Here is a 27245-nt window from a genome sequence, read left to right on the forward strand (position 1 = left end):
TTGAAAGCACTTGGATATTAATATACCCAAAGTAACAAACAAACTGTCTATGGCTTTTCAAGTGTAAAATACAGTTATGCTCATACCCATGCTGTACATACCCTAGCAGAATTTCATTTCTTGGCCATTTTTCAGAGAATATGAATAACACAAAAGCTTTTCTTTTACTCATGGTTAGTGTTTGGCTGAAGAAATTTATTATCAATCAACTGTGTTTACTCTTTTTTTCAAATATAAATTTTATTGTTCTTATTGTAGCGCACACCAAAAAGGTAAGGATCAGTTACAATCATGACAGACCAAAAAGAAAAAACAAAGGCACGATGGTTAAACTTTTACATATACTCAGATGTTCCTGGAGCCCATTCTTTCGGCATATATCGTAATCAACAATTATATATCTGGTGTTGCCATTTATTAAGGTGTGAGTCTCTATCTGGGTACTGTTTAGTCTTTTTATGTCTAGCTATGTAAATAGCAATCAGCACAATACAGCCTAGTCTGTCCGATCCTCATTTCAAGTGCGCCCCCTCTTATATAGAGGGGAGAAAGATGTGTGAAAGCTCCAGAACAGAAAAACGGTATTCCAGAGCGAATAAGGGGTTGAGGGGTAAAGATGGTGGGGGGGGGGGTACTCGAGAAGGGAGTGTAGAGAGGGTGGAAGGAAATGTAGTTGGTGGGGGGAGTAGAGATCCGATGACATTGGGTTTATCTTCAGCAGTAGTGTGGGTATATCTTGTGGCAACCGGTCAGTTATCCTCCAAGCAGTGTCACTCCTTCGACTGATGAAAGAAACATATTCTATAGCCTCCACGCCTTGCAGCGCTTTATTTATTTTGGGCCGTGAGGATCAGATGCCTCGAGTTTCTTAATGTCTTCTACTTTGTGTAACCAGGACTCAATAGATGGTGGTTTGTCCTCCTTCCATAAGAGGGGAATGCATGATTTGGCAGCGTTCAGTAGGTTTTTTACAATTGATTTCTGATACTATTTCACTGGGATCCCGGTGATATGGAGTAGAAAGAAAGCCAGTTCATCTGGCATCCTATGGTCTGCAAATTTTTGAGTGATATGTCGTACAGTTGTCCAAAAGTGTTTCAACTGAGGGCAAGCCCAAAAAGTGTGTAGTAGTGTCTCTGTCCACCTGGATTCTCCAAAATATATACGCGGTGCCTGGGTAGTATTTATGCAGAATTTGTGGGGTGTAGTACCACCTTGCTAAGATTTTATAGTCTCCTGGATTTTTGTACAAATGGACGACTTTAAGGAGAGTCTGAGGATGTTCTGTATTTGTGTTTCTGTAAAGGTGCATTGTAAATCAGCTTCCCATTTTTGTAGAAAGGAGAGGTCTGGTTGTTTGGCTGGAGTTAACGCATAGGTTTTGGATAGCACCTGTGATAGTGTTCCATCACCTAGGCTATAGTCCACGAAAGACATCAGTGTATGCCTTAAAGTGAGTTGCGTTTGTAAGGGAGTGTAATAAGTGGTGAAGACGAATAGCACTCCAAAAGGGGTAATCGGAAATGACCTGTCTCCGCAGTTAATGTCTGGAGAGGAGGCCATTTGTTTCCTTCTAGAAAGCAAGATGTGCGATCACATCCCGCTTGGGTAAGTGCCCTATATTCGGAGTGTCCCATACCTGGTGGAAATGCAGGGTTTCCCAGAATGGGGAACAGTGGAGATGGACGTAGAGGTGATTATTTTGGAACCTATAGTAAGCGTGTTACCAATAACAGGGTGGGATAGAGGGTAAGCACCATAGTGCTCTTTTTAGGTTAACCTCGGTTTGGGCCTGTTCCAGTTGCGTCCAAAGTTTAAACTTAAAATGTCTGCTCCAATCTATAATTCTGCCCAAATGTATGGCTAGGTAGCCATGTCGCAGGTCTGGTATAGCTAAACCTCCACGGTGTTTGGGTAGTGTAAGGAAGCGCCTGGGCAGGCGAGGTTTTGAGTTGGCCCAGATGAAATTAATTAAGAGTGAGTGGGCTTGTCAAAAATACCAACATGGTACATTTTGGGAGTATGCACATCTTAAGAAGGTTGCACCTTTCAAACCAAGAGTGCAGCCCTTTGTTCCAGCTTTCTAATAAGGTGCGGGTCTTGGTTAGAAGTGGAAAGTTCAGTTTGAAGGTATGGGTCAGGTCATGTGGAATGAGAGTATGCAAGTATTTGAGGGCGCAATCCGACCATTTGAACTTGAACCTCGATTGTAGGGCAGCTAGAGTGGATTTTATGCCAACACCCATTGCCTTTGATTTGTCTGAGTTAATTTTCAGGGTTCAGGGTTAATTCAGAGTTTCAGAGGTTCAGAGTTAATTTTCAGGTCAGCAAGTACCCCGTATCTTTCTTGGTCAGGGATATTACGGGGTTAGTAAATGAAAACATATCTGCATATGCTGATATCTTATGTTGTGATTTACCTAAAGTGATTCCTTTTATATCTGGGTTCCGGCAGACAGCGCAGAGAAATGGCTCGAGGGATATGGCAAACAGGAGGGGGGATAGGGGACACCCTTGTCTAGTGACATTTGCAATGGAGAAGGGAGTGGAGAGTACTTTGTTAACTTTGACTTGGGCTGTGGGTTTAGAGTATATTTTATTAATCCATTGGAGCATATTAGCGCCCAGGCCTATATGTTTAAGTACCAAGGACATAAATGCCCAGTTAAAACGATCAAAAGCTTTCTCAGCATCTGTGCTGAGAAAGACATATGGCGTTTGTGTCTCTGCTACACTGTGAACCAAATTAAGTACCTTTGTGGTGTTGTCTCTAGCTTCTCTAGTCTGTATAAAGCCCACTTGATCTAGATGGACTATATTTTGTATATGATGTGGCCAAAATCTTCGTGAAGAGCTTGAGGTCAATATTCAGCAGTAAGACATGCCTGCAGCTGAGTCATAGGGAAAGCAAAAGAACTGTCAAGGGATCTGCGGAAAAGGTAGTTGAACTGTATAAAACCAGAATTGACGTATATGTAACTATGAAAGGGATATAAAAGGTTATCCACGGAATTGAGAATGCCAATCAGCTGAGTTTAAACTCTAAGCCCCTGTACACACGGTCGGAGATTTCGACAACCAAATCCGTCGGATCTTGTCCGAAACTGTTGCATACACACGGTCGGACAAAGTTGTCGAAAAATCCGATCTTTCAGAACGTGATGACGTAATTTCGTTACGATGGGACTACATTCAGGCTAGTAGCCAATAGCTTTGATGTAGGAATTTGATCTGAGCATGCGTGGCACTTGGTCCGATCAAAATTCTCTACACATGATCGGAGTATGTCCGATCGGCCCAGTTGGTTGGGAAATATTTCCAACAAGTTGGAAAATTGGGTCCGACGGATATTCCGACTGAATCAGTCCGATGCATACCACACACAGTCAGATTATCCGACAACATGGTCCGATAGGATACACTCTGACGGATTCTCTGACCGTGTGTACAAGGGCTAAGAAGTGGAAAATTAGGGGTTTTGTTGAAAGCAAACCACAGTCAGGTAGACCAACTAAAATTTCAGTCACAACTGCCAAGAAAATTGTTCGGAGTGCAAAGAAAAACCCACAAATAACTTCAGGTGAAATATGGGATACAAACACATGGTGTGGCTGTTTCAAGATGCACAATAAGGAGGCACTTGAAGAAAGATGGGCTGCATGGTCGAGTCGCAAGAAAGTCATTACTACGCAAATGCCACAAATGATCCCGCTTACAATACGCCAAACCGCACAGAGACAAGCCTCAAACCTTCTGGCACAAAGTCATTTGGAGTGATTAGACCAAAATGTTGCTTTTTGGCCAAAAACAAACGCTACATTTGGAAAGGAGTCAACAAGGCCTATGATGAAAGGTACGGTGGTGGATCGGTGATGTTTTGGGGATGTGTGAGCTACAAAAGGCACAGGAAATTTGGTCAAAATTGTTGGCAAGATGAATGCAGTAAGTTATCAAAAAATACTGGAGGAACATTTGCATTCATCAGCCATAAAACCGCACATGGGACGTACTTGGACATTCCAACATGACAATGATCCAAAAACACAAGGCCAAGTTGACCTGTCATTGGCTACAGCAGAAAAAAAGCGAAGGTTCTGGAGTGGCCATCTCCGTCTTCTGACCTCAAGAACTTTGAGCCACTCTGGGTCCACAAACACCACAAAAGACTTCACGATATTATTGATGTTAAAGAGGGCAATAAAAGATATTAAGAACTGGGGGATATAATCTTTTGATCAGGGTCATTTGGGTAGTTTCTGTTGCCATTATGATTTAAAAAGAGTAAACAGTTGATTGATAATAAATATCTTCAGCCAAACACTAACCATGAGTGAAAGAAAAGCTTGTGTTATTCATATTCTCCGAAAAATGGCCAAGAAATCATAAATTCTGCTAGAGTATGTAAACTTATGAGCACAACTGTATACATTTTTTTTGCATCTGTAAAGCAATGCAAGAGTTGGGCAACATTTTTTGAAAGGAATATGATGACCACCTAAACATTTTTCATCATATCGTTCACTTCATTTGTTACAGACCATTTTATGGCCACAGATGCTGATAGTTGCCAAACTTGTTTTTGTTTTGTTTTTACCCCACATGTACGGCGGAAGAGAAAAAGCACTGGCTAGACATTTGCTGATTTTTTTCACCCTGCGACACCAAGAAAAGGAATAAGGGGAAAAGGTGTTATTGTTAGTTTAAAATAATTAATGGCACCCCTGTGTGTCTGCCAACAGCAGTGCGTTTTTTGATGTGGGTGTGGCAAATCCTGCGATTACACTCAGTCCCACAACCCCATATAGCGTGAACCTAGCATAAATTAGTATTAAAACCCCCTTTTGTAATGTATTGGGTGATGTCTAGCACTACAGCATTACCAAAAAAGTTAACAATTTCCTCAAAGTTAAACAGACCATCCCTGCTCACTGGCTTCAGGTCCTCGGCTTTCCCTATAAAAATATGGGTAGGGGTGGCTGCTCCCCCTGCCCTTCACAGGTGTAATACAATAGGGACAGCGCAGGCCACTGTCCATTAGAAGCTGGAGGGAAGTGCAGGGGTGGGGATTGTCGCATGGCATTATTAAAAAGACTTGTCCACAAACCCAGCTGGGAGAACGCATACATAAAAGTAGCTCAATGGACCCCTGTAATGAGACAAACCCACACGAAGACAGTAGGCTGAGAGCGGGGAATGGTCTACAGAGGATTTAAAAGCAACCACAAGTTTAGAAGAACCTGCAAATGTAAAAACTGATCATGTGCACTGGGGTATTACGAGTGTGGTAGTTGAACTGGTTAAAAATATGCCACAGCACCTCTGAAAAGCGTGGTCCTCAATTATGTATGGACCAGTAGTGTCCAACCTAAAAAGGTCCAAGGGCTATATCTGTATATAAATTTAGAGTAGGGGGCCAGTGACAGCATCATTCAAGTGACCAGTAAACTCACAAGGAGAATTACAAACTTCCCATTGCCCAACAAATAAAATTCAAAACAAACCACATACAAAGCCATTTACAACTCTGCCCAGAACTGGTCTTCAATTACCACCCAAACCATCCTATCTACTCCTCCCAAGACCTCCAGCTCTCAGCCTCCCTCGTCTCCTCCTCCCATGCTTATCTCCAGGACTTCTCCAGAGCCTCTCCCACCCTCTGGAAACCCATACACCAATCTGTCAGGCTATCTCCTACTCTGTCCACTTTTAGGTGAACCCTGAAAATTCATCTCTTCAGGGAAGCCTATGCTGGCTTTAGCTAATAACCAAATTTTGTATTTCTCCCATCAGTTCATCCCTTATTTGTCATTACCTTTTGTTCCACAAGGCCCTCCCTGTTAGATTGTAAACTCCCAGAAACAGAGCCCTCCCAACCCACTTGGATTGAATTGTATTGCTGTTGTACCGTCTCCCTTTATATTGTAAAGTGCTGCGTAAACTGCATTGTAAACAACGTGTAGTACTGTAGTTTAAGAGGAAGAGGCAACAAAAGAGAAAAGAACCAGTGTTCACCAATAAGGGGGGTGGGTTTAAAAAAAAAAAAAAACAGTTAAACACTGGTGATTGTCGGATTTTTTTGCCACTGGCCACCATTGTTGGGGGACTGTATTGTGGGGGGGGGGGGGGAGGTTAAGGTTACCACCAATGATGTAAGAATTAAAATGCCACTCAACACCAATGTTTGTGGTATTGTTTTGGGGGGGGGGGGGCTTGAAGTGCCACTGACCATCAATAAGTGGGGGTTTTCAATGGCATACACATAGTTGGTTAGGTCTAGCTACTGAATGCAATTCCATCCTACATGGAACTTGCACTAATGACAGTAGACTTGCACCTGGCGACTTGGTAAGGTTACACACAACTTAATTTTTTTAACCATCTCAATACTAACGAGTTTCTTCATTTAAAAAAAAAAGTGAGTTAAAAAAAAAAATAGATCACCTTGAGGTGTCCACTTACAAAAAAGGAGGTTAATTTTTAGGAGGCATTTGTACAGTCCTGGCATTATTTATGCATTTATAGAAGGAGGAGAATTTTTATTTCCAAGTATAGTAAAAAAATAAACACAGTTCTTTTTAAATACCAACAGAAGAAAGTTCTCAAAATATATATAGAAAATGACTCCATTCATCGGCGTATAACACACACTTTTCCCCCCTGAAAATCAGGGGGAAATCGTGTGTGCGTTTTATACACAGATCCCTGCTGTCTCTGAGGGAAGGGGAGTGAGCACCGCTGAAATACATAGAGCTGCGATCTCCTGTGTACCCAGCGCTCTATCATGCACAATCACGCCTCCTGGCCCCACATTGGGCCACTCTTATCATATGAGCAGGGCAGGGAGTCGTGGCTGTTAGTGACGGAGCGACAGGTACACAGGAGATTGCGGCTCTGTGTACTTCAGCGGCACTCGCTTCTCCTCCTCTTCCCTCGGAGAACGCAGGGATAATCACTGTTGAGGCTGCAATGATGGGTAAGGTGAGGCTGCAGATGGGCACTGAGCAGGGTGCATTGTTGGGCAATTTAATGGCTGCAGATGGGCACTGGTAAGGCTGCATTGATGAGCTATGACCCTAATTTTGCTTCGAAGTTCTTTATTTAAAATGTAAGTTTTTTTCCTGAAACTTCCCTCTTAAAATGAAGGTGCGTGTTATACGCCGATAGGATTAATTTGGGTACAATGTTGCATGACAGTATTTCTCAGTTAACCTATCACAGCACTAAAAACTAAAAAAAACAGCCTAGACAGTAACATGCAGAGCCTGAAGTGGTTGAAGATATTAAGCTTTCATTCTATTTTTTTTTAACAAAGCCACTTTAGGAAAATGTGAACCAAAAAAGATTTACAATATTTAACTGTAGCCTGTATTGCACAGAATGTGAACTTACCCCAGGTCTTGGAAGAGAAAGGTAAGCACGTTTCTCACCTGTTGAAATAACCAGATCACCAATTAAGCCAGATTATATTTAGGAAAGATTTTTAAATATAATTATGTAACATTGTCTTCATTAGAAGAAAAGTACAGAAGAAAAAAACATTTATATTCATCTTGACGGATGCAGCATCAAGCCAATGCTGTCCTCCCCCCGCTGGGTCTACACAGAACTGAGCTATCAAAAGGCAACAAATCACTCAAGTTCTTGTGTCCATTCTGAGCACAGAGCAGTGATTTTCAGTCACTACTCTTTGCTCTGAGATAAGGGGGAAATAGACTTGGTGCTATACCTTTAAATTGAAATATTAAATGGTGAAAAGCAAAGTCTAAGTTTATGAAAAAAACTATAAATTTGTACACTATAGAAGTTCCTACTGAACAATCCTTTGTTTATCTATAAGATGGCCCCCACTCTAAGGAACAAATTAGTAAGGAATACAATTGACCCCCCACGAGAAATTAAGATTGCCAAGAATCTAAGAGGGTTCTTCAAATGTGGCAAATGCCTCCCTTGCCGCCAGAGTAAAAAGACCAGTAGAAAAACAAGCACCTTCACCTCAACAACCAATGGGAAAGAATATACAATTAAGGAATTGATCACCTGTAATAATACCCATGTCACATATGTCATTGAATGCCCCTGTCATAAACAGTATGTGGGACGAACTACACGGGAACTGCACGAAAGAATCAGGGAGCACATCACCAACATCAAAAATGGGTACGACAAACAGTCACGACACTTCAGAGACTTTCACAATCGGGACCCGAACCAAATGACATTTTACGCGATAGACAAGATTAAAGGACACTGGAGAGGAGAGGATAAGACTATTAAAGTCTCACAAAATGAGACAAGATGGATTTTTAATTTGGACACTTTACAACCGGCAGGAATGAATATAGATCTGGATCTTAACTGTTTTTTAACCAATTTTTTAAAGAAATCTCTTAATGTCGGATAACCAAAACTCTACTTTTAAAGTCATTCCCAACCAATAATTCCCAAGGGCAGATGCATACAAACTCAATTAAGGTCCCAGGGGCAAATTTGGATTAGGAATAAGATTACATTTCCCCAAATACCCATTAAAAAAGCCAGACCCCCTACATTAACGCCTACCATTGGGGAACCAATAGGGCACAACTGCCCTCTTTAACAGTTGAAATAGGGGTCTGGAAATACCACTCAAATTCCCTCTTACAACACATATGGGTCGAAGATAATATATTCATAAAAAAGGGGTATTTGGATATCAATACATATTCCCTTTCACAACATACATAGGTCGAATGTAATATATCCACAAAAAAGGTTATTTAAATATTAATATACCTGAAAACGTACAACATAATAATATTAACTTCCTCTTCACTGAGCAAACATAGTAACTGAGGCCACCTAATATATGCCCTTGTCATTTTTACTTTTATTTTTATTTTTATTTTTACTTTTACATTTATATTTATTTTTCCACTTCTAAACCTTATAAATAATTTTTGTAGTTTTAAAATTAAATTTTATTTAAATTTTTCAATTTTAAAATAAATATAGTTATAAACAAAAGTATTGACACTAAATAAAAATAAAAGAAAAATTCAAATTTTACCTCTTTATAGTTTAGGCTTTGTTCACTCATATCATATGACTCCAAGTTTTAACATTCCTGAAATGTTTTAACCTCATAAGTTTATTACTGATATAAAGAATGGATTTATCATGTATTCCTCTATTTTTATATTTATTTTTAATTTTTTTCTCACTTTACGTTTATTAATTTTTATTTATTTTTCGGAATTGCCATAATTTGCTGTAATACTATGTAATCTATGTGATTTTGAAGCCGCCGGCTTGTGAACACAGATTCACTAACCCGGGCGGCCCCTGATGCAAACGCATATATAGAGCAGCAGTGCCTAATTCCTCTTCGTTATTTAATTGGAAAATTCCCTCATCCAAAATGGCGACGAGGGACCGCGCAGGCGCAATGAGAAAAAAGCCAAAGAAAATTCCCTGTCATGCGCAAACAACTTTACTAAATGTTGACAGAGGGCATTCCCTCACCAAAAATGGCGGCGATTGTCCGCGCATGCGAATTGGAGCACTGCACCCTATATAAGGCAAAAGGTGCACGTAGATGGCTCCTCCAGATGACGTCCGTGTGACGAAATGCGTAGGGCGTGGCTAGACAGCGTGCACTTCTTACACAGACTGCAATACGGCCGGCGGCATTTTAAACTCTTACCACAACAATGCGATTGATCACCGAATGTTTGTGAGTAATTTCATTTGTTTTTCGAATAAAACTCCTTCCCATACGTACTATACCATGGATATGCTTCTTCCTTGTTACATATAACGGGGCACGTAACACCAACGGAGGAACAGGGGTCTCCCAGGACAACAGCTGATTAAAGCCAGAGAGCAACAACAGTGGCTTATACTGTGGAGGCTGATCCACCCCGGATGGGGTAAAACCTCTGGTGAGAGCAATCACATTAGTATTCACTGTGCACTGGGAGCAGCAGTTGCAGACACAGTTTGAAGACACTCACGGAAGATTTTTTCACTGTTCTTCATATTATTTTTCGCCTGTTATTATTCACATGCTATTTAGGATGTGGCACTCAGTACACTGTTTATGAAAACTAATCAATATCTTCTGAATCTGATATTTTGATACAAATTAATTTTTAGAAATACTTTCTTTAATTGCTTTTGATATTTTATGCTCAAATTTCACTTGGGATTTTGCATGGTTGTCACTTACAATTACTATGATTGGTAATAAAAATGCATGTTTATTTATGGTTTATTTCGTATAATAAGGTTAGCACTTTCACGGTACTAACACAGGTGCATGTGGTTTTCCTTTAAAAAAATCACTAGAGATTATTGGTTGTTATAAATAGAATTGTTTGTGTTTTTTTATCACTTACCAGCATGCTGGAAAATTTATACAAATTATAGTTTTTTTCATAAACTTAGACTTTGCTTTTCACCATTTAATATTGCAATTTAAAAAGGTATAGCGCCAAGTCTATTTCCCCCTTATCTCATCAGTATTTCCACCCACACATGGTTGGAAATTAAATAGAGGCCGCTCATACCATAATTATACCAATTTGCTCCATTGCGCAACCTCCCCCCATCCTTGCTTTTTACTACTCTTTGCTCTGCCTCTCCAGTGCTCAATGGAGTGCCACACTGTGGCGGGAGCGGGACCAGCTGGCTCAAGCTGATCGCTGAGAGGCTGCGCCAACTGTTGACAGGCATCTAGATGGATCCCAAAATTGTCGGGATCCCTGCAGAGCCTGCACCGGCTCTGTGGCGTCAGCTGACAGTGGACTTTAGCCCACTGTTGGCTGAATCTTTGTCACAGGAGTGCAGAACTAAGCTTTGGCCATACTTCTCCTAAAAATAACAACTGCTTAATAACAGATTTCTTTCATTACATTTAACCTATTGAGGAAACCTGCAGTAAATTCCAAGTATTGACGGGCGCTACTACAGCAAAACAGTAAAGCTTCATGTACACTGCAGCTGCTAAACTCATGTTTAGGAGCAGTTGGGATCTTTTTCAGCAGCCCCTGAACATTCCTCTATGTTACCTTATGTGTACATGTACACTCAGTCGTTTAGAGGCAGTTGAGTTTACAAGCTTTTTGACAGCCGATAAATCATGTTCAGGACGGTTCAAACGCCAAATGCTTTTAACGGCTTTTAAACGTTAAGCTACAGCATTTAGCCGCAACAAGCATTTTTTTTGACATATCAAAATTGATGGCTCCCTACGAGAGCAGTCCTAACTGATTCAACTTTCAGCCCATTACATCTGGTATGGATTTTGGAGGGGAAACCCCATGTAAGAAAATTAATGTTTTTTTTTTTCTGCCCATCTAATCCAGCACACACTACATTCTCTGTTATATAAAAATCTAAAAAATAAAGACTGTGTAAAGTCTCTTTGTGCTGACCACGGCAGCTTTGTGCGAGCCTGGAAAGTCAAGCACAGAGATCTTGCCTCCAGACTGCACACCAGTGATTTAGTGCTTCTGCATCAAAAATGTAAACATTCCTTTGGGTGTACTCAGGGTCATATCTATGAAAACTAACGCTTATGGCAAACACTGAAATTGTGCTCTGTGACAGGTCCCCAACACAGCTCAAGGATTATTCCCCAGCACAGCATGATCAGTAACCCCCAACACTGCACAACAATTACCCACCAGCAATGCACAACCATTAAACCCCAACATTGCAAAAAAATATAGTGTGGTAGTAAGGGCTATGCATATTAGTTGCCAAGTGTGCCCCTATATAAAGAATGTCAGTGCGTCAACTCACATTGGTGATTACTTAGTGTGCCCCCCTTACACTAGAGGTCAGTACTCCCCTTTTAATGGCGGTTAGTGCTCAGTGTGTCCCAATCAGTGACACACTGATTGTGACACAATCTCATGTGATTGTGATACATGGGAAGTCCGTGTACTCTCCCCATGTTGGTGGTCAGTGCTCCTCTTACATTGCATTAATGTCAATGTACCCACTGATTGTCACCCTGGCTGCCTCCTTCCAAGAGCATACCTATACTTTTGCAACAGTGGAGACTGAGGGCAGGGGGACAGCAGAAAGTTTGATGATGTGTGTTTATTTACAGCATGCCTTTACCTGACAGTAATGACACACTGGGGCATGAGTGCCACCAGCACCAGGAAGCCAGGTCTGTCCACACTCAATATAACAGGTGGGGTTTGGCGGCCAAGGAAGAGGTGCAGTGCAAGGTGCTTAGATGGATAGTTCTGGTACTGGTAATATAAGATATACTCCAAAAAAACACCAGTCAGCAAAATTTGTTGGGCAGCACAGTGGTGTAGTGCTTGGCACTCTCACCTAGCAGTAAAAAGGGTCGCTGGTTAAAATCCCAACCACGACACTACCTGCCTGGAGTTTGCATGTTCTCCCTGTGCCTGCGTGGGTTTCCTCCGGGTGCTCTGGTTTCCTCCCACACTCCGGGGATATGCAGGTGGGTTGATTGGCTTCTGTCCTAAAATTGGCCCTAGTATATGAATGGGGACCTTGGATTGTGGGCTCCTTGAGGGTAGGGACCAATGTGAGTGTGCAATGTACAGGGATAGGGGTAGACACTCACTCAGGTTGAACTGGATGGACTAGTGTCTTTATTCAACCTTACTATGAAAATCAAAATATAAGGAGAGACTAGGGCAGAAAAATTATATCAGTCCAGCAGCGACAATTTGATTGAGATTTCCAGTAGGCAATTAAAATAAGTCTATAAAAGAGCACAAAGCCCAATCCTAGACAATGGTTATATATTCTTTACGCTGTTTGATAATACAAAACTAAACAGAGAGCAGAGCTCTCCAGACCAGACAGCATTAGTGAATCTCTTACAAAATTGATCATAAAACTCTTCTGGACTATAAAGATGTATTTATATCCTTAATTTCAAAAAGTTGGGATGATGTGTAAAATCTACATAAAACAGAAAGCAAAGATTTATAAATCTCAACCCCATATTTTGTGCACAATAGAAAATAGAAAACATATCAAATGTTTAAACTGAGAAAATGTACCATTTTAGTGAAAAAAATAAATAAGGTACATTTTGAAATTGATGGCAGCAACACATCTCAAAAAAGTTGGGACAGGACAGCATAAAGCTAGTAAATTAGTGATACTAAAGAGGACAAGCTGGAAGAATAATTTGACTAAAAAGGTTAATCGATTGGGTACAAAAGGAGCATCGTAAAAAGTGTCTCAGAAGTAAAGATGGGCAAAAGGTATGTTTGGAATACACATGATTAGATAATTGGACAAATGTTAGGCAGGAATGTCAAAATGTTTTGTATTATTGGTCCCTGCGTGGCCACAGACTGGGCAAGTGTTGACACAACCCGGATGTTGTATGTTAAACATAAAAACTAAATGAAAAAATAACCAACACAACAGGCATGAGTCTGTGATAGACATCACTGCATGGGCTCAAGAACACTTCTAAAAATCACTATCTGAACACAGTTCACTGTAGTATTCAAAAATGCTAATTAAAGCTCTATTATGCAAAGAAGAATCCATTTTTGAACATGATCCAAAAAACACCATCATCTTCTCTGCGCCAACCTTCTCTGGGCTTTAACCACTTCTCGACCCAAGGTACATCATATGACATCCTGGACTTTGAGTGTGAATATCTGAATGATGCCTGCAGCTACAGGCATCATCCAGATATCATCTTTTTAAGCCAGCGATTCCCTGCACCATAATTACAATCAGAGGCAGTTCAGCCGGTTGATTGTTCTTACGGGCGGCGGGAGGTGAACCCCCCCCCCCCGCACCAACCCCTCCATGCTTCTACAAGTGTAAAAATAAAAAAATGAAAAGAAAAAAAATTGAATTTTTTTTAATAACTCCCCCATGCCCGCATGCTCGCACACAGAATGAGAACGCATATGTATGTTGCGCCCACATATGTAAACGCCGGTCAAACCACACCACATCGCCACAAACATTGTAGTGGGAGAAACCACTCTAGCCCAAGACTAACTCTAAACCTGTAAACTTAAAAAAATAAAATAAAAAAATTTGAGAACCAAAATTTGGCGCCATTACACAAGTGTGCGCAATTTTAAAGTGTGACACATTCGAAATCTATTTACTCTGCATAACATCTTTCACATTATACAAAAACAATTGGACTAACTTTACGGCTTTGTTTTTTTAAATTCATGAAATGTTTTTCACCACTCCCCGCGCACATCACATGCAATAAAAGCCCATGTAATAGCTGAGGCACAGAATAGCCAATCCAGGGGCAGCAGGAGTCAGAGGGAGAGAGATCTGTGGATGCAGCTGTGGGAAACACAGCCACTTTGTGCATGAGTCTGATTGGCTGTCAATCACTGGAGAGGGGGCGTGGTGACACCTATTTTTTATGGGCGACAGTTTTTTTACTGAGGGAAATGGAGGAGTAATGAAGAAGTGTGTCTGCTCATTTCCCTGCCAGACTGGGGACAGAGTAATTGTCCTGCTTTGCAGTTTAAGATTGTGTGTCCATTGTAATTTAGCATTTTTGGGTTTACAACCACTTTAACAAACTTATCTGTTCACAATTGCTCCTTTAACAGTCATGTTTTCTCTCCATAGTCTCACCAATGTTTTCTTTGAACGTGTCATTTTGCTCACCAAACAGGTGCCCCTGCTTTTTTTTTTTTTTTTTTTACCAAGGGCATTAAAGTGGTGGTAAACTCTTACATATTACCCAGTGAAGTGACTAGACTCAAGTCTCAAGTAATATGCAGAGATGAAACAGATCCTCCTACATTAGTCATATCTTTTTATCTGTAGCCATTTAGGCTGGGTTCACACCACAGCGATGCGGGAACGCCGCGAATCCGCTGCATTTTCCCGCATCGCACACCTCCCGCCGGCAGTTCACACTGCCCTATGCGGACGGCTGGGAGTGTCAATGATATGTTAATGACACCCCCAGATCCGTCCGCATATCGCAGTGCGATCTGCCGACTCACACAGGAATCGGATCGCATGGTGTGAACACCCATGCGATCCGATTCTGTTGCGGACCAAAAAAAGGGTCCCGTGCGAGTTTGCTGCGGGAGCGATGCGAATTCAGCCATACTATCTGTATGGCTGAACTCGCATCGCTATGGAGATCGGATGTGATTTGCACTGCAGTGCGGTGCGAATCACATCCGGATCTCCCCCCACAGCAGTGTGAACCCGGCCTTAAAGAGCAGAAATTACACAGTTTTTTCTGAGCTCCCAGAGGCAGGGGGTGGGGATCTAAGGGAATTAACTGCATAGCTCGGAGTAGAGGGCTGAGTACAAACTGGGACCTGAGTGAAGGGAATGGATATCCCAGCTTTACAGCAATTATTATATGGAAACAAGCACAGCTGAGGCTGCCAATCATAGGCTATGTGCCCCCTTTCAATTACTGGAAATGTGCCCAAACTGGCAGAAATGACTCACGCATATAGCAGAGGAACAAGGCAGCAGACAGGAAAAACTCTCAGGTGCTTTGGATTTAAACAAGTACACACTATAGAAGATGCTTTGTCCATTTTTCATGACAAATTTACAACCACTTTAAGGGCTGTTATTTTTTATACGATCTCAGATTTGCAAAAAGATTAAGAATTGTGTCTCTTTTACTCCTCAGGTCCTCACAGTCAAGATCACTAAACAACCAAAAGTGTGATGTTAAATTACACAAATAACTTGATTCTGTGCGGTGCTTAGCTGCAGATAGCCTAAGGATCCTGAATGGGGTGCACTTCACATTTACAAGGCAAGTCGTTTTATGGGTGATTTCAGCTTCGTTCAGGCTTTGGAGAAAGGCTTAGGACAGCAAGAGTATTGGGTGAAGGGTTAAGGTTAGACTGTGTTTAGTTTTAGAGTTGGTTATAGGTAAAAGTGACTTATGCCAAAACTCAACTAAGACCTATAGTCATAGTATGCACTTTACATTTTATAATGCCAGCAAGGCAACAGCAATACAAATGATAGATTTTTGACAAGCCAATAAAAGCTTACTTGAATAATGATCTTTCATGTTTTGAGTGCTGTATATGACTGCTGGTCATTCCTTTCCACAACTGCCTGGATTCCCTACCTGCTTTGCAGCTTCTTTAATATTCATTCCCTTGGTTTACTTTTGATTTCTAAGGGCTATATATTCTATGGTACATTGCTGCTTAAAACCAAGATTTCTATTCTGTACCCCCCTTCCCCCCCCTCAACTCTTATTGTATTAAACTGTTACCTGATTTATAACAAACAAATATTCAACCTTAAAACCAAGATTTCCTGTACCGACTCTGCCACCCAAAACTCCTCGTCTCATTAACCTTTGATTCAGAAGGCAGAATTTAGTACAGTGTGTACAGGTTTAGAGATTTTTCAAAAAAGTACATTTTTAAACCTCAAGATCTGTCCGATTTATAGGAGTAGGCTAGAAATTGTTGAAATACACAGTAGAAATGAATGTATGATTTTTACATTTTGACCATAGACGCACTTTAAATGTGGTGCATCGGTTTCCTTTTTTGATGAGGTTCTTTATTTTTACCCGATGATCTAGCTAGCAACACTTCCTGTCCTAGGGTGGCTCCACTCTAGTAAACTGGAACTAAATCCATTGATTAACAATTTCGAAAAACAGTTAAATTTCCCAGCATTCCAGGAATGCTGTAACATTTGCTTGTCCTCTCAACCACACCGTCAAATCCTCAAATGGCTGGTGTGATAACTGATCACATGTGCAGCACCATGGCAGTTACATATCAAACAGAGGTTAAAACTGCAGTTTCCATGGCTGAAAAGTGTAGGATGGAGTAGTTCTCCTTTAAGGAGCAATGGAGCCATGCTATCTGCTGCTTGGTCAGTAGCAGAGGGTAAAATGATATCCGATTGGAGGATTTAATGCAAATCCTCTACTGGATAGGCAAGGAGGTATAATGGGCTCTACATCAGCTTTAAATTTGTGGTTAACTATAGTTTTATTAATATCGGGGGACAAATTCTCATGTCAAAGACTTATGGGGGTATTGATATGATACTTTGTACTGAAGATAGTGTCCCATTGGTGAGGGAAGCTCAACATTTGCCAAATGCGATCTCTGTTCACTCTCCTCTGGAGAGGTTTGAATCTGGGGATCAGACTCGCCACTCATCACTGAAAAACGAATGTTCATTGGCTACAGAAAGATTATAATAAATTTGGGTGTCAGTGAGCTAGGGCTCATTTGTAAAACTGAAAAAATAGCTGAAGCTGAAAAGGAGCTACAAGGTGCTGAATATTTGCACATTCAAGACCCCTCTATTCACACTTGGCAATATTGATTTAATAAATAACGCTAACAGATAGAGATGAGCCAAACACGCCCCGGTTCGGTTCGCACCAGAACTTTCGAACGGACCCCAAATTCATACGAACGTTAGAACCCCATTCAAGTCTATTGGACTCGAGCGTTCGAAATTAAAAGTGCTAATTTTAACTGCTAATATGCAAGATACTGTCCTAAAAAGGGTTTGGGGACCTGGCTCCTGCCCCAGGGGACATGGGTCAATGCCTAAAATGTTTTTAAAAATGGCCGTTTTGGTGGGAGCACTGATTTTAATGACGATTAAAGTGAAAAAAAAAGTATTCCTTTAAATATCGTGCCTGGGGGGTGTCTATAGTATGCCTATGAAGTGCCATGTGTTTCCAGTGTTTAGAACAGTCCCTGCACAAAATGACATTTAACGGAAATAACGTCATTTAAAACTGCTTGCGGTTTTAATGTTATATCTGGTTCCTGCAATATGGTTGAAAATCATTGAGAAAAATGGCATGGGTAGCCCTCCCTGCCCATTACCAGCCCCTTTGGGTCTTGTACGGATATTAAGGGGAACTCCGTACCCATATTAAAAAAAGGAAATACGTGTGGCCCCCCCAGGCCCTATATACTCAGAACAATAGTATACAGGCGGTGCAAACAAGACAGGGTCTGTGTAGGTTTGTTGTGTTAAGTAGAATCGGTTTGTAATTTTCAACTGGTACATTTTTAAAGTGTAGCTCCAGTCAAAAAATCTATTTTTAAGCTTTTTGGAAAACATAGGGAAGTGTTATCACCCCTGTATAATTTGTTTTGCCGTCCGTCTTTTTTCATCTCACTTGCTGTTGTCGCCTTCCGTTTGCAAGTAGGAGATGTTTGTAAGTTGGATGTTTGAAAGTAGGGGCCTGCCCTATATGCTCTGCAGAAATGGCGGAAAAAGGTGTTGGTTTTGCCACAACATTGTAAGCCCTCAAAGTGACTATTGGTGGGCGCTGGAGCGCCCTGCTGTGAACGATTATATCAAGAATTATAATTACATGCCATTGTTGAACAGTGGTAGAAAAATTTACCTTTGGTGGTTGTGGTGCTGGTGCCACAACACTAAGTCCTCACAGTTACTCTGGGTGGGCACAGGAACGGGCCCTCCTGTGAAATATTATAACAAGAATTGTAATTACATGCCCCTGTTGGGGGCTGAAAAATTGGGCTGCTGGCACTGGTGCTACGACACTGCAACCTCTCCCATATACTCTAGTTGTAGTGCAGGAATGAGCCCTGCTGCAAAGCATTGCATCAAAAATTGTAATTAAACGCCCCTGTTAAACAGGGGCAGAAAAATTGGGCTGGTGGCATCACCCAGAACCAAAAATGTTCTTCCAACATATCAGCAGAGGAGGAAGAGGATAGACGATCAACATAACAGGACAGTCACTCAGCATCAGCATAGGCAGTCTTGAAGGGATGTGACATTTCTAAAAAAAATTATTCGGTTACATCAGCTTCAGGTGCTTGGTAGCTGTGGGTGATCCAAGACTGATTCATCTTGATGAAGGTCAGTCGTTCAACTGAGTCAGTGGACAGACGCACCCTGTGATCGGTAACAAAGCCACCAGCAGCACTGAAGGTGCGTTCCGAAAGAAGGCTGGATGCAGGACAGGCCAGTAGCTCAATTGCATACTGTGCAAGCTCTGGCCAGTGATCCATCCTCAAGACCCAGTAAGCCAGAGGATTTTCGGTGGGAAAGGTGTCCAAGTCTGACCTTGCCCCTGGGTATTCCTGCACCATGTAAATCAGAAGCTGGCGATGGTTGCTGGAACCGATCATACCTTGGGGCTCCGGACTAAAAAATTGTCTGAAAGCATCGGTCAGATGGCCATCTTCTCCACTGCTCCTTCTGACCGATGCCTCAGCAACACGTTGTCCAGGACCAGGACCAGGAGTTTGTAACCTCCCAGTCTCTGGGAACGCGTTGCACAGACCTTTCTGCAAGGCCTCCCGGAGATGTCTCATCCTCTGCTCCCTCTGCGACCGCAAGATAAGTTTGGCAACCTTACCCTTGTACCGTGGATCAAGGAGAGTGGCCAGCCAGTAATGGTCCCTCTCCTTGATCCGAAGAATACGAGGATCCTTCCGCAGGCTTTGCAGGATCAGGGAGGCCATGCAGCGTAGGTTAGCTGAGGCATTCGGTCCGGAGTCCTCTGGGTCACTAAGGACAACATAATCCGCAGCTACCTCCTCCCAGCCACGTACAAGTCCACAAGTTTCTTGGGACTGTAAATCATCCCTACAAGACTGCTGCTGATGCTGAGTGCCAGCCTCCACCTCCATGCTGACACAATCATCATCCTCCTCCTCCTCATTCTGTGTGATGGGTGGCACAGCAGGAACACGGTCTGGATAAAGGGGGCCTTGAGAGACAAGGAAGTCCTCCTCTTCCTTCCTCTGTTCTGCCTCAAGTGCCCTGTCCATTATTCCACGCAGCATATGCTCCAAGAGGTGGACAAGAGGTACAGTGTCACTGATGCATGCACTGTCACTGCTCACCATCCTTGTGGCCTCCTCAAACGGTGACAGGACAGTGCATGCATCACTGATCATGTCCCACTGGCGTGGTGAGAAAAAACCGAGCTCCCCTGACCTGGTGCCGTAGTCGCACAGGTACTCATTGATGGCCCTCTGCTGTGTGTGCAGCCGCTGCAGCATGGCTAATGTGGAGTTCCACTTGGTGGGCATGTCACATATAAGGCGGTTCTTGGGCAGGTTCAACTCCTTTTGGAGCTCAGCCAGCCGAGCACAGGTATTAAATGATTGGCGGAAATGCACAGACTTTCCTGGCCTGCTTCAGGACATCCTGTAAGCCCGGGTACCTGCCCAAGAACCGCTGCACCACCAGGTTAAGGACGTGAGCCACACAGGGCACATGGGTCAGTTATCCCTGTCAGAGGGCGGAGAGGAGGTTAGTGCCATTGTCGCAAACCACCATTCCTGGCTTAAGCTGGTGTGGCGTCAACCACCTCTCGGCCTGCTCCTGCAGAGCTGACAAAACATCCGCCCCAGTGTGGCTCCTGTCCCCCAAACAAACCAGCGCAAGCACGGCATGGCATCATTATGCCTGCGTACTTGTGTAGCCCCTGGAACGCCTACGGAGCACCGCTGGTTCTGAGGACAGAGCACTGGAAGAGGCCATGGAGAAAGAAGAAGAGGGGGTGGAGGAGAGAGGTGTGTCACAACCAATAGTAGCATTTTGGAGGTGTGGTGGCGCAACGGCCTCCAACACTACTGCACCTTGTCCTGCATCCTTCCCAGCTGCCAGAAGAGTGACCCAATGGGCCGTGAAAGACAGGTAACGTCCCTGTCCATGCCTGCTGGACCATGAGTCAGCGGTAATATGCACCTTACCGCTGAGCTCCCTGTCCACCGAGGCAAGGACATTGCCTTCCACATGCCGGTAGAGAGCCGGATTCGCCTTCCGTGAGAAAAAGTGGCGTTTGGGGACCTGTCACTGAGGAACCGCACAAACTCACGGAAGGGGGCCGAGTCTACCAACTGAAAAGGCAGCAGTTGAAGTGCTAGCCAAGCTAGCATTCATGTGGATGGCTGGGAGTGAATTTCTTTCGCCGGTCCAGCAGCTGGGGCAGGGGCATTTGCCTGCTATAATCGGACGTGGGTGTACTACTAGCAGAGTGCCCGGAAGCACTTGGCTGTGACACACCTAATTCTATACCTTCATTCCTCTCAGAGCAGGTTTCAGAGAGGACTGAAGGTCTAGTGGGGTTGGAGATCCCAGCTGATGAGGAGCAAGGAGAGGTCCGCTTTGTTCTTTGGTGTGGGTCTTTGAGGTATGCTTGCCAACGAGCTGCATGGCAGGTCAACATATGTCTGGTCAAGCATGTGGTGCCAGAGCGGCTGATGTTTTGGCCACGCGAGAGACATATGTTGCAAATAGCAGCGGTGCGATCTGATGCACTCGTCTCAAAAAAGGCCCACACCAAAGAACTTTTAGAATAACGCGCAGAGGCAGCACCCTGCACAGGCGGAGTTCTGCGGTGTGATTCAGTCGGTGTGCTGCCCCTAAGCTGGCCCCCGGAGGGCATCCTGCCACGTTGGACATGTGCCTCCTCCTCCTCTCTCCTACCAGGCACCCACGTGGAGTCAGTGCCCTCATCATCCCCTCATTCTTCATCGCTGGAGCAAACCTGGCAGTATGCTGCAGCTTGTGGAACATGACTGCCAGATTGCTGTCCTTCTTGAGCATCCCCTCTCTCAGCTAGAGGAAGGCAGTAGCATGAATGCAAAGTATCATCATCAGAGCCTACAAAACACTGGGCATCCTCCTGGAGCATGTACCCAACACTGTGCTCAAAGAGTTCAGGAGACTCCTCAGGAGGACGTGGTGGGTCTAGGGAAGGAGTCACTGATGATGACATTGAGAGGAGGGAAGACGATGCGTTGGCAGCTGCTTTGCTAGTACCCTGAGCCTGGGTGAGAGGATGAGGAGGATGAAGAGGGCTTGGTCATGCACTCTACCAAGTCGTTGGCATGTTGCGGCTCAACATGTCCAGCTGCCGAAAAGAAGGACAAGCGTGTCCCATGGCCACGTGCTGATGATGACGATGCACCGCATCCACGACCAGCACTGTTGTCTCTAGACACAGAGCCTGGTTGCCCTCTTATCGGCTCGCGCCTGTCTGCCTCTTTGCTGGCCTTCCAGACATGGTAATGGCCTGAAGGGAGATGGGAAAACCAGCAATTGGGTAGTGTATATTGTGCTGGAGGCACACACAACATCCACTAACTCCTGCAGATGGCTCAATTAAAGAGCTACGTAGGTGGATATAAAGGTGTATACTGGGTTCAGGGCACGCAGACAGCACGCACAATCTCCTACAACTGACTGCAAGCTCTATTTAAAACGAGCAAGATAGCTAGCTATGTGTCACAGGCTCTGTGTCTGTGGCCCCGTGTCTGTATATAGGTGGATAGAGCGGTGTATACTACGGTCAGGGCACGCAGACAACAACCACTACAGAAAAGCACGAACGCAAAAATCGGCCGATAACGAATGGTGTATACTGTGTTGAAGGTACACAGAACACCCACTAACTCCTACAGACGCCAACACACTACACAAGGCCGCCGCGCTGGCGGCCTTATATAGTGTGGGGCGTGTACTACACAGCCTGAGCTATGATTGGCCACAGGCATCCTGCTCTCCTCGCAGCCGGCGCTGTGACTGGCCAAGCATACGGGGTCACAGTGTATGCTTGGCCAATCATGAGCCAGCAATGCACTGCGATGGTGCAGTGCATTGTGGGCCGTGAGCGCCACGCAAATTTGGCCGATGTTCGAGTCAAACATATGTTCGACTCGAACACGAAGCTCATCCCTACTAACAGCTTACTGAATAAACTTCTACAAAAACGCTTTATCAGAGGAGGCAAACTCTTGAATTTGGAGACAAAAATGGCCATTTACTGGCTTTTCTGCAAAGTCAGAGCTTACCCCCGTTTCCATTGCTGAAGCAATGGCACGAACGTGTCGTTGCTTCAGTGTGCATGTGTTTATGATGTCGTCACATGCTGATGCAGGTTTAGGAGATATCCACAGTAGCTACAGTTAAGCCTTATTATAGGCTTACCTGTATCAAAAAGTGGTTGTAAAGGGCTTTAAAAAGGTTAATTTCCCACATCTGTGGCTTTTTAAATTGAAATGAGTTCATTAGCGCTCACATGGATGAGAAGGCCAAATGCGAAGCCATGGGAAGCAGAAAGAACTGCCAAAAGAACTGCATAACAAGGTAATGGAACTTTATAAAAATGGAAAAATATATAAAAAGATATACAAAGCATTCAATATGCCAGTCAGTACTGTTCAATCACTTATTATGAAGTGGTAAAATTGTGGATCTCTTGATACCAAGCCAAGGTCATTTAGACCAAGAAAGATTGCAGCCACAACTGGCAGAAGAATTGTTTGGGATAGAAAGAAAAAATACACTCTTTAGCTTCTCTGGAAAAAGACGATGTGGTTGTTTCAAAGCGCACAATACGATGATACTTGAACAAAAATAAGCTGCATGGTGGAGTTGCCAGAAAGAAGCTTTTACTTCACCAATGCCAAAAAAAAGCCCTGTTACAATATGCCAGACAACACCTTGAGGCACATTGTAATCTGGAGAGACAAGACCAAAATTAGAGCTTTATGGTCACAACCATAAGTGCCAAGTTTGGAGAAGAACACCATTCCCACTGTGAAGTATGGTGGTGGCTAAGGGTCAAGCTATACGGCCACTCAGCTTGTCTACTATCGAGGCGCTCAACCTAGGCATTGCCGCAATCCTTTCAATACTAGGAGCGACACCAGGCAGGCAAGCTGTTTACATGCTTGTTTTTAATCCTATATTTGCAAGTGCAATATTTAAGGGGGGGATTTGGGGTTTAATTAAAAACGGTTTAAAATGGAATTATGCTATGAGCGCTTCTTTATCCTTTGGGCATGATCGCTGATGAGCTTGGGATCCAGTAGCAATCTATTGGAGTCTGGCATTCCAGGATAGAACGCAGCGTGAAACCCAGACAGACCTAATACTGGTGAAATTGCGTTAGAAGTTAAAGAGGTAGTCCGTAACATGATCCGATGACCAGAGGAGGAAGTCTGCTTATTTGTGGAGCTTAAGGCGGATTGTCACCCGATTTCTGGTGAGCATAAAATCATAAGGGAGCGGTGTCCCACGTGGTGTGGTGAAGGGATGAAGATTCTAAGGAATTATAATTGCAATTTTTTCAACACTCCCCCCATGCATTGTTGGTTATTTTGTTACAGCTGATTACGCTACAGAGACTTTATACTTTTTATTCTTGTTTATAATGGGGGCATTGTGTTGGATTTATACTGTATATTATGTGTTTAAAATTAATACCTTTCTGGGATTGATACAAGAGTTTAGCACTACTAATGCCTATATCTCTCTTTAGGGCGTGTAGACATTTTTACTTCCAGATTCACTTAATAGCAGCAGCTGAAGGGTCTGTAACCAGTCTATTTTAACCACTTCCGCCCCGGAAGGATTTTCCCCCTTCCTGACCAGAGCACTTTTTGTTGACCCTCCAGTGGTTACAACAGAAGCTTCTGGAGTGGCCGTCACAGTCTCCTGACCCCAATATCATTTAGCCACTCTGGAGAGATCTCAAACGTGCTGTTCATGCTGGATGGCCAAGGGGCATTTTGCCAAAATGAATGGGCGGCTATACCACCTGAACAAATTCAAAGCCTCAGACAACTATTACTAAAGACTGCATGCTGTCATTGATGCTAAAAGGGAAAAAACACAGTATTAAGAATATGCAGACTTTTGAACAAATTTCATTTGTTTACTTGTTTTGTTTTAGGATTGTGCCGTTCTGTTATGACATACAGTTGAATATGAATTCCATAAGCAATACAAAAAAAAAATGTGTTTTGCCCCATCACTTATGTTTTCTTTAAAAATTATTCATATTATCAATTTTCCAAGGGTGTGCTAACTTTTGAGCACATCTGTAAGCAGTAGACCCTTTTAGCACTCAAATGTTATTTCAATGGGGGCATGATCGGATGTGATCGAGGCAGAACGTGTCTTCCCAGAGCTCTGGCTTTCCTCCTGAAAATCATCCATTTTCGCTGCCTCTCTTACCGAAGTCTGTCTCCATATAGCCAACAGAAGAATCCATGACCTGAGTAATGCAGGCATAAGCATCTAAAAAGCACAAGGGAATGGCTCCATTGGACCAGCGGCAGCTCCGCCAACGAGGCTAGAACACCAGCTCTGCCTCCACCATCTTGGTTCCTGTGTTGTCCTCACAGAGCGCCAAGCATGAGGATGGCGCAGGCTGCCGACATTGCACTCCTGAACCCAGGGATGTCCCCACCGCAGTCCCCTGAACTGGACGTGTATACGTTGGCTATCACCAAACCGATCCTGGAAGATATTGCTGCGTCCAAGGCAGAGTGAATGGGCCGTATCGACTACCTGCCATCTGAATGCAATCTCATCAGCTATGATCTAGATAAGTTCCGGGGCAGACTTGCCACAGCATAAGACCGCATTTCTGAGGTGAAGGATGCCTCACACTCCCAGTTGTCTGAGCTCAGAGACATGGCAAGATCACTGCAACATAGAGCTGATGATGCAGAGGATAGACAGAGGAGGAATAACGTACGGGTGGTTGGGTTGCCAGAGGGCGCGAAGGGGGCCAAACAGGTCTAATTTGCAGAACAATTCCTCAAAAAATCCGCTCTCCCTGGGGGACCTTCCTCCCACATGTTGAAAGAGCCCACTGTGTCCCCACGGGTGCAAGACCCCCAGGCTCCCCCACCACTGCCTTTCCTGGTGAGGTTTCTGAATCAGAGACCGTGACATGCTCCTGGCTGAAGAAAGCATCAGGATCTAAAGTTTGAAAATGCTTGTATCAAGCCATTTCCCGATTTCTCTACTGGAACACAGAAAAAACACCAATCCTGCCAGAGGGTCTCTGTTTTAATTAGTAAAGCTGTCCCTTGTACTATTCACCAGGTGTTATCTGACTGGGGGGGGGAGCGATATGTGGCAGTGGTATATCATAAAATGGTGCTTGTGAACATTTACTTACCTCCCCCCTTTCATATTACAATTACTGTATGATCTGGTTTAATTGGCACTGTATGTAAATCTTTCTGTGATGTTATTGGGGGATTTAATGCCATTTTAGACTCTGCATTGGATTCTTCTAACCCTAATAGGGCAGCTCCTGTGGAACTCCACTCCTGGGCCTCTATATCTGGTCTTTCTGAAGTATGGAGGTGGAAACACCCAGATCTTAAATCATATTCTCATTTATACGCCAAACATATGTCCTCAGCCAGAATTGATTTGGCATTTGGTAATGCTCCTCTGTTAAGGTACATTCAGGAGTCAGATTATTTAGCTGGGGCACACCTGATCACAACCAATTATCTGTTACCCTCACTACACCCGTGGGGGGAAGGAGGGGAAGCTGGAGATTGTCGCCTGGCTGGTTACAGGAGGATCAGGTGTCTTCTCAACTACAACACTCTATTGTGACCTATTGGTCTACTAATGCAGACTCGGCTGAGCCAGCAGTGATATGGGATGCATTCAGGGTGGGCAGGCGGAGTCTGTTTTCTATCAAGGAGACAAAAATGGCAAGCTTTTAGCCAGCTTGGTGACAGATGAAAAAATACTGGTTAACATTCGAGTTATCAGGGGTGCAGGGGAGACTTAGTTACTGACCCAACCAGTAGTCTGGCAAAATTTGTGAGCCGTTATTCTTCTCTCTATGGCCCTCTTCCTCCATATGACTCTACAGACTTAGATTCATTGTTGGGAGGCCTATCACTCCCTAGGTTGTCAGACTCTGATGTAGATCTTCTTGATGCAAAAGTTACAGCATTGGAGATAGATGTGGCTATACTAGCCTTTCCACCTCAGAAGGCTCGGGCCTGATGGCTTCCCGGCAGACATCTACAAAGTTTATATATCGAACAATTAGCTCCTAGACTTTGTGTGCTTTTGACTCATTTTTTAGATCAAGGGGCCATCCCGACTTTAATGTTAGATGCCTATATAGTACTCTTATTGAAATTGGGTAAGGATCCACAGGAGTGTTTGTCCTACTGCATTGCTGAATATGGATCAGAAGATCCTCTCTAAAGTGCTGGCAACTCACCTGGCCAAGGTCATACCTTCCTTGGTGGACATTGATCAAACAGGATTTGTGCCCGGGAAGTCCATTGACACCAATCTAAGGAGACTGTTTACGCATTTACAATTCGCTACTCCTGAGTCTCCTGCAAGTCAGTGTCTATAGATATCGAAAAGGCTTTCCATTCTGTAGACTAGTGATATATGCATAGGGTGTTTGAGGGTATGGGATTTGGGCCCAATTTCTGACGATGGATTATTATGCTGTA

At 43.5% G+C, this 27245-nt stretch overlaps 1 protein-coding gene across 3 annotated transcripts in view; it reads right to left on the reverse strand.

The window, feature by feature from the left end:
- Positions 1-27245, reverse strand: part of CTNNAL1 (catenin alpha like 1) — a 417111-nt gene that overhangs the window by 62645 nt on the left and 327221 nt on the right. For all 3 annotated transcript variants that reach the window (XM_077492001.1, XM_077492002.1, XM_077492003.1), the window contains exon 12: positions 7390-7427. In XM_077492001.1, the coding sequence (XP_077348127.1) occupies positions 7390-7427 (38 nt within the window). The remainder of the gene's footprint in view (positions 1-7389; positions 7428-27245) is intronic.

Source organism: Lithobates pipiens, unplaced genomic scaffold (genome assembly GCF_037356315.1).
Source record: "Lithobates pipiens isolate NorthernLeopardFrog02 unplaced genomic scaffold, aLitPip1_a1.2 Scaffold_19, whole genome shotgun sequence".
NCBI classification, from domain to species: domain Eukaryota; kingdom Metazoa; phylum Chordata; class Amphibia; order Anura; family Ranidae; genus Lithobates; species Lithobates pipiens.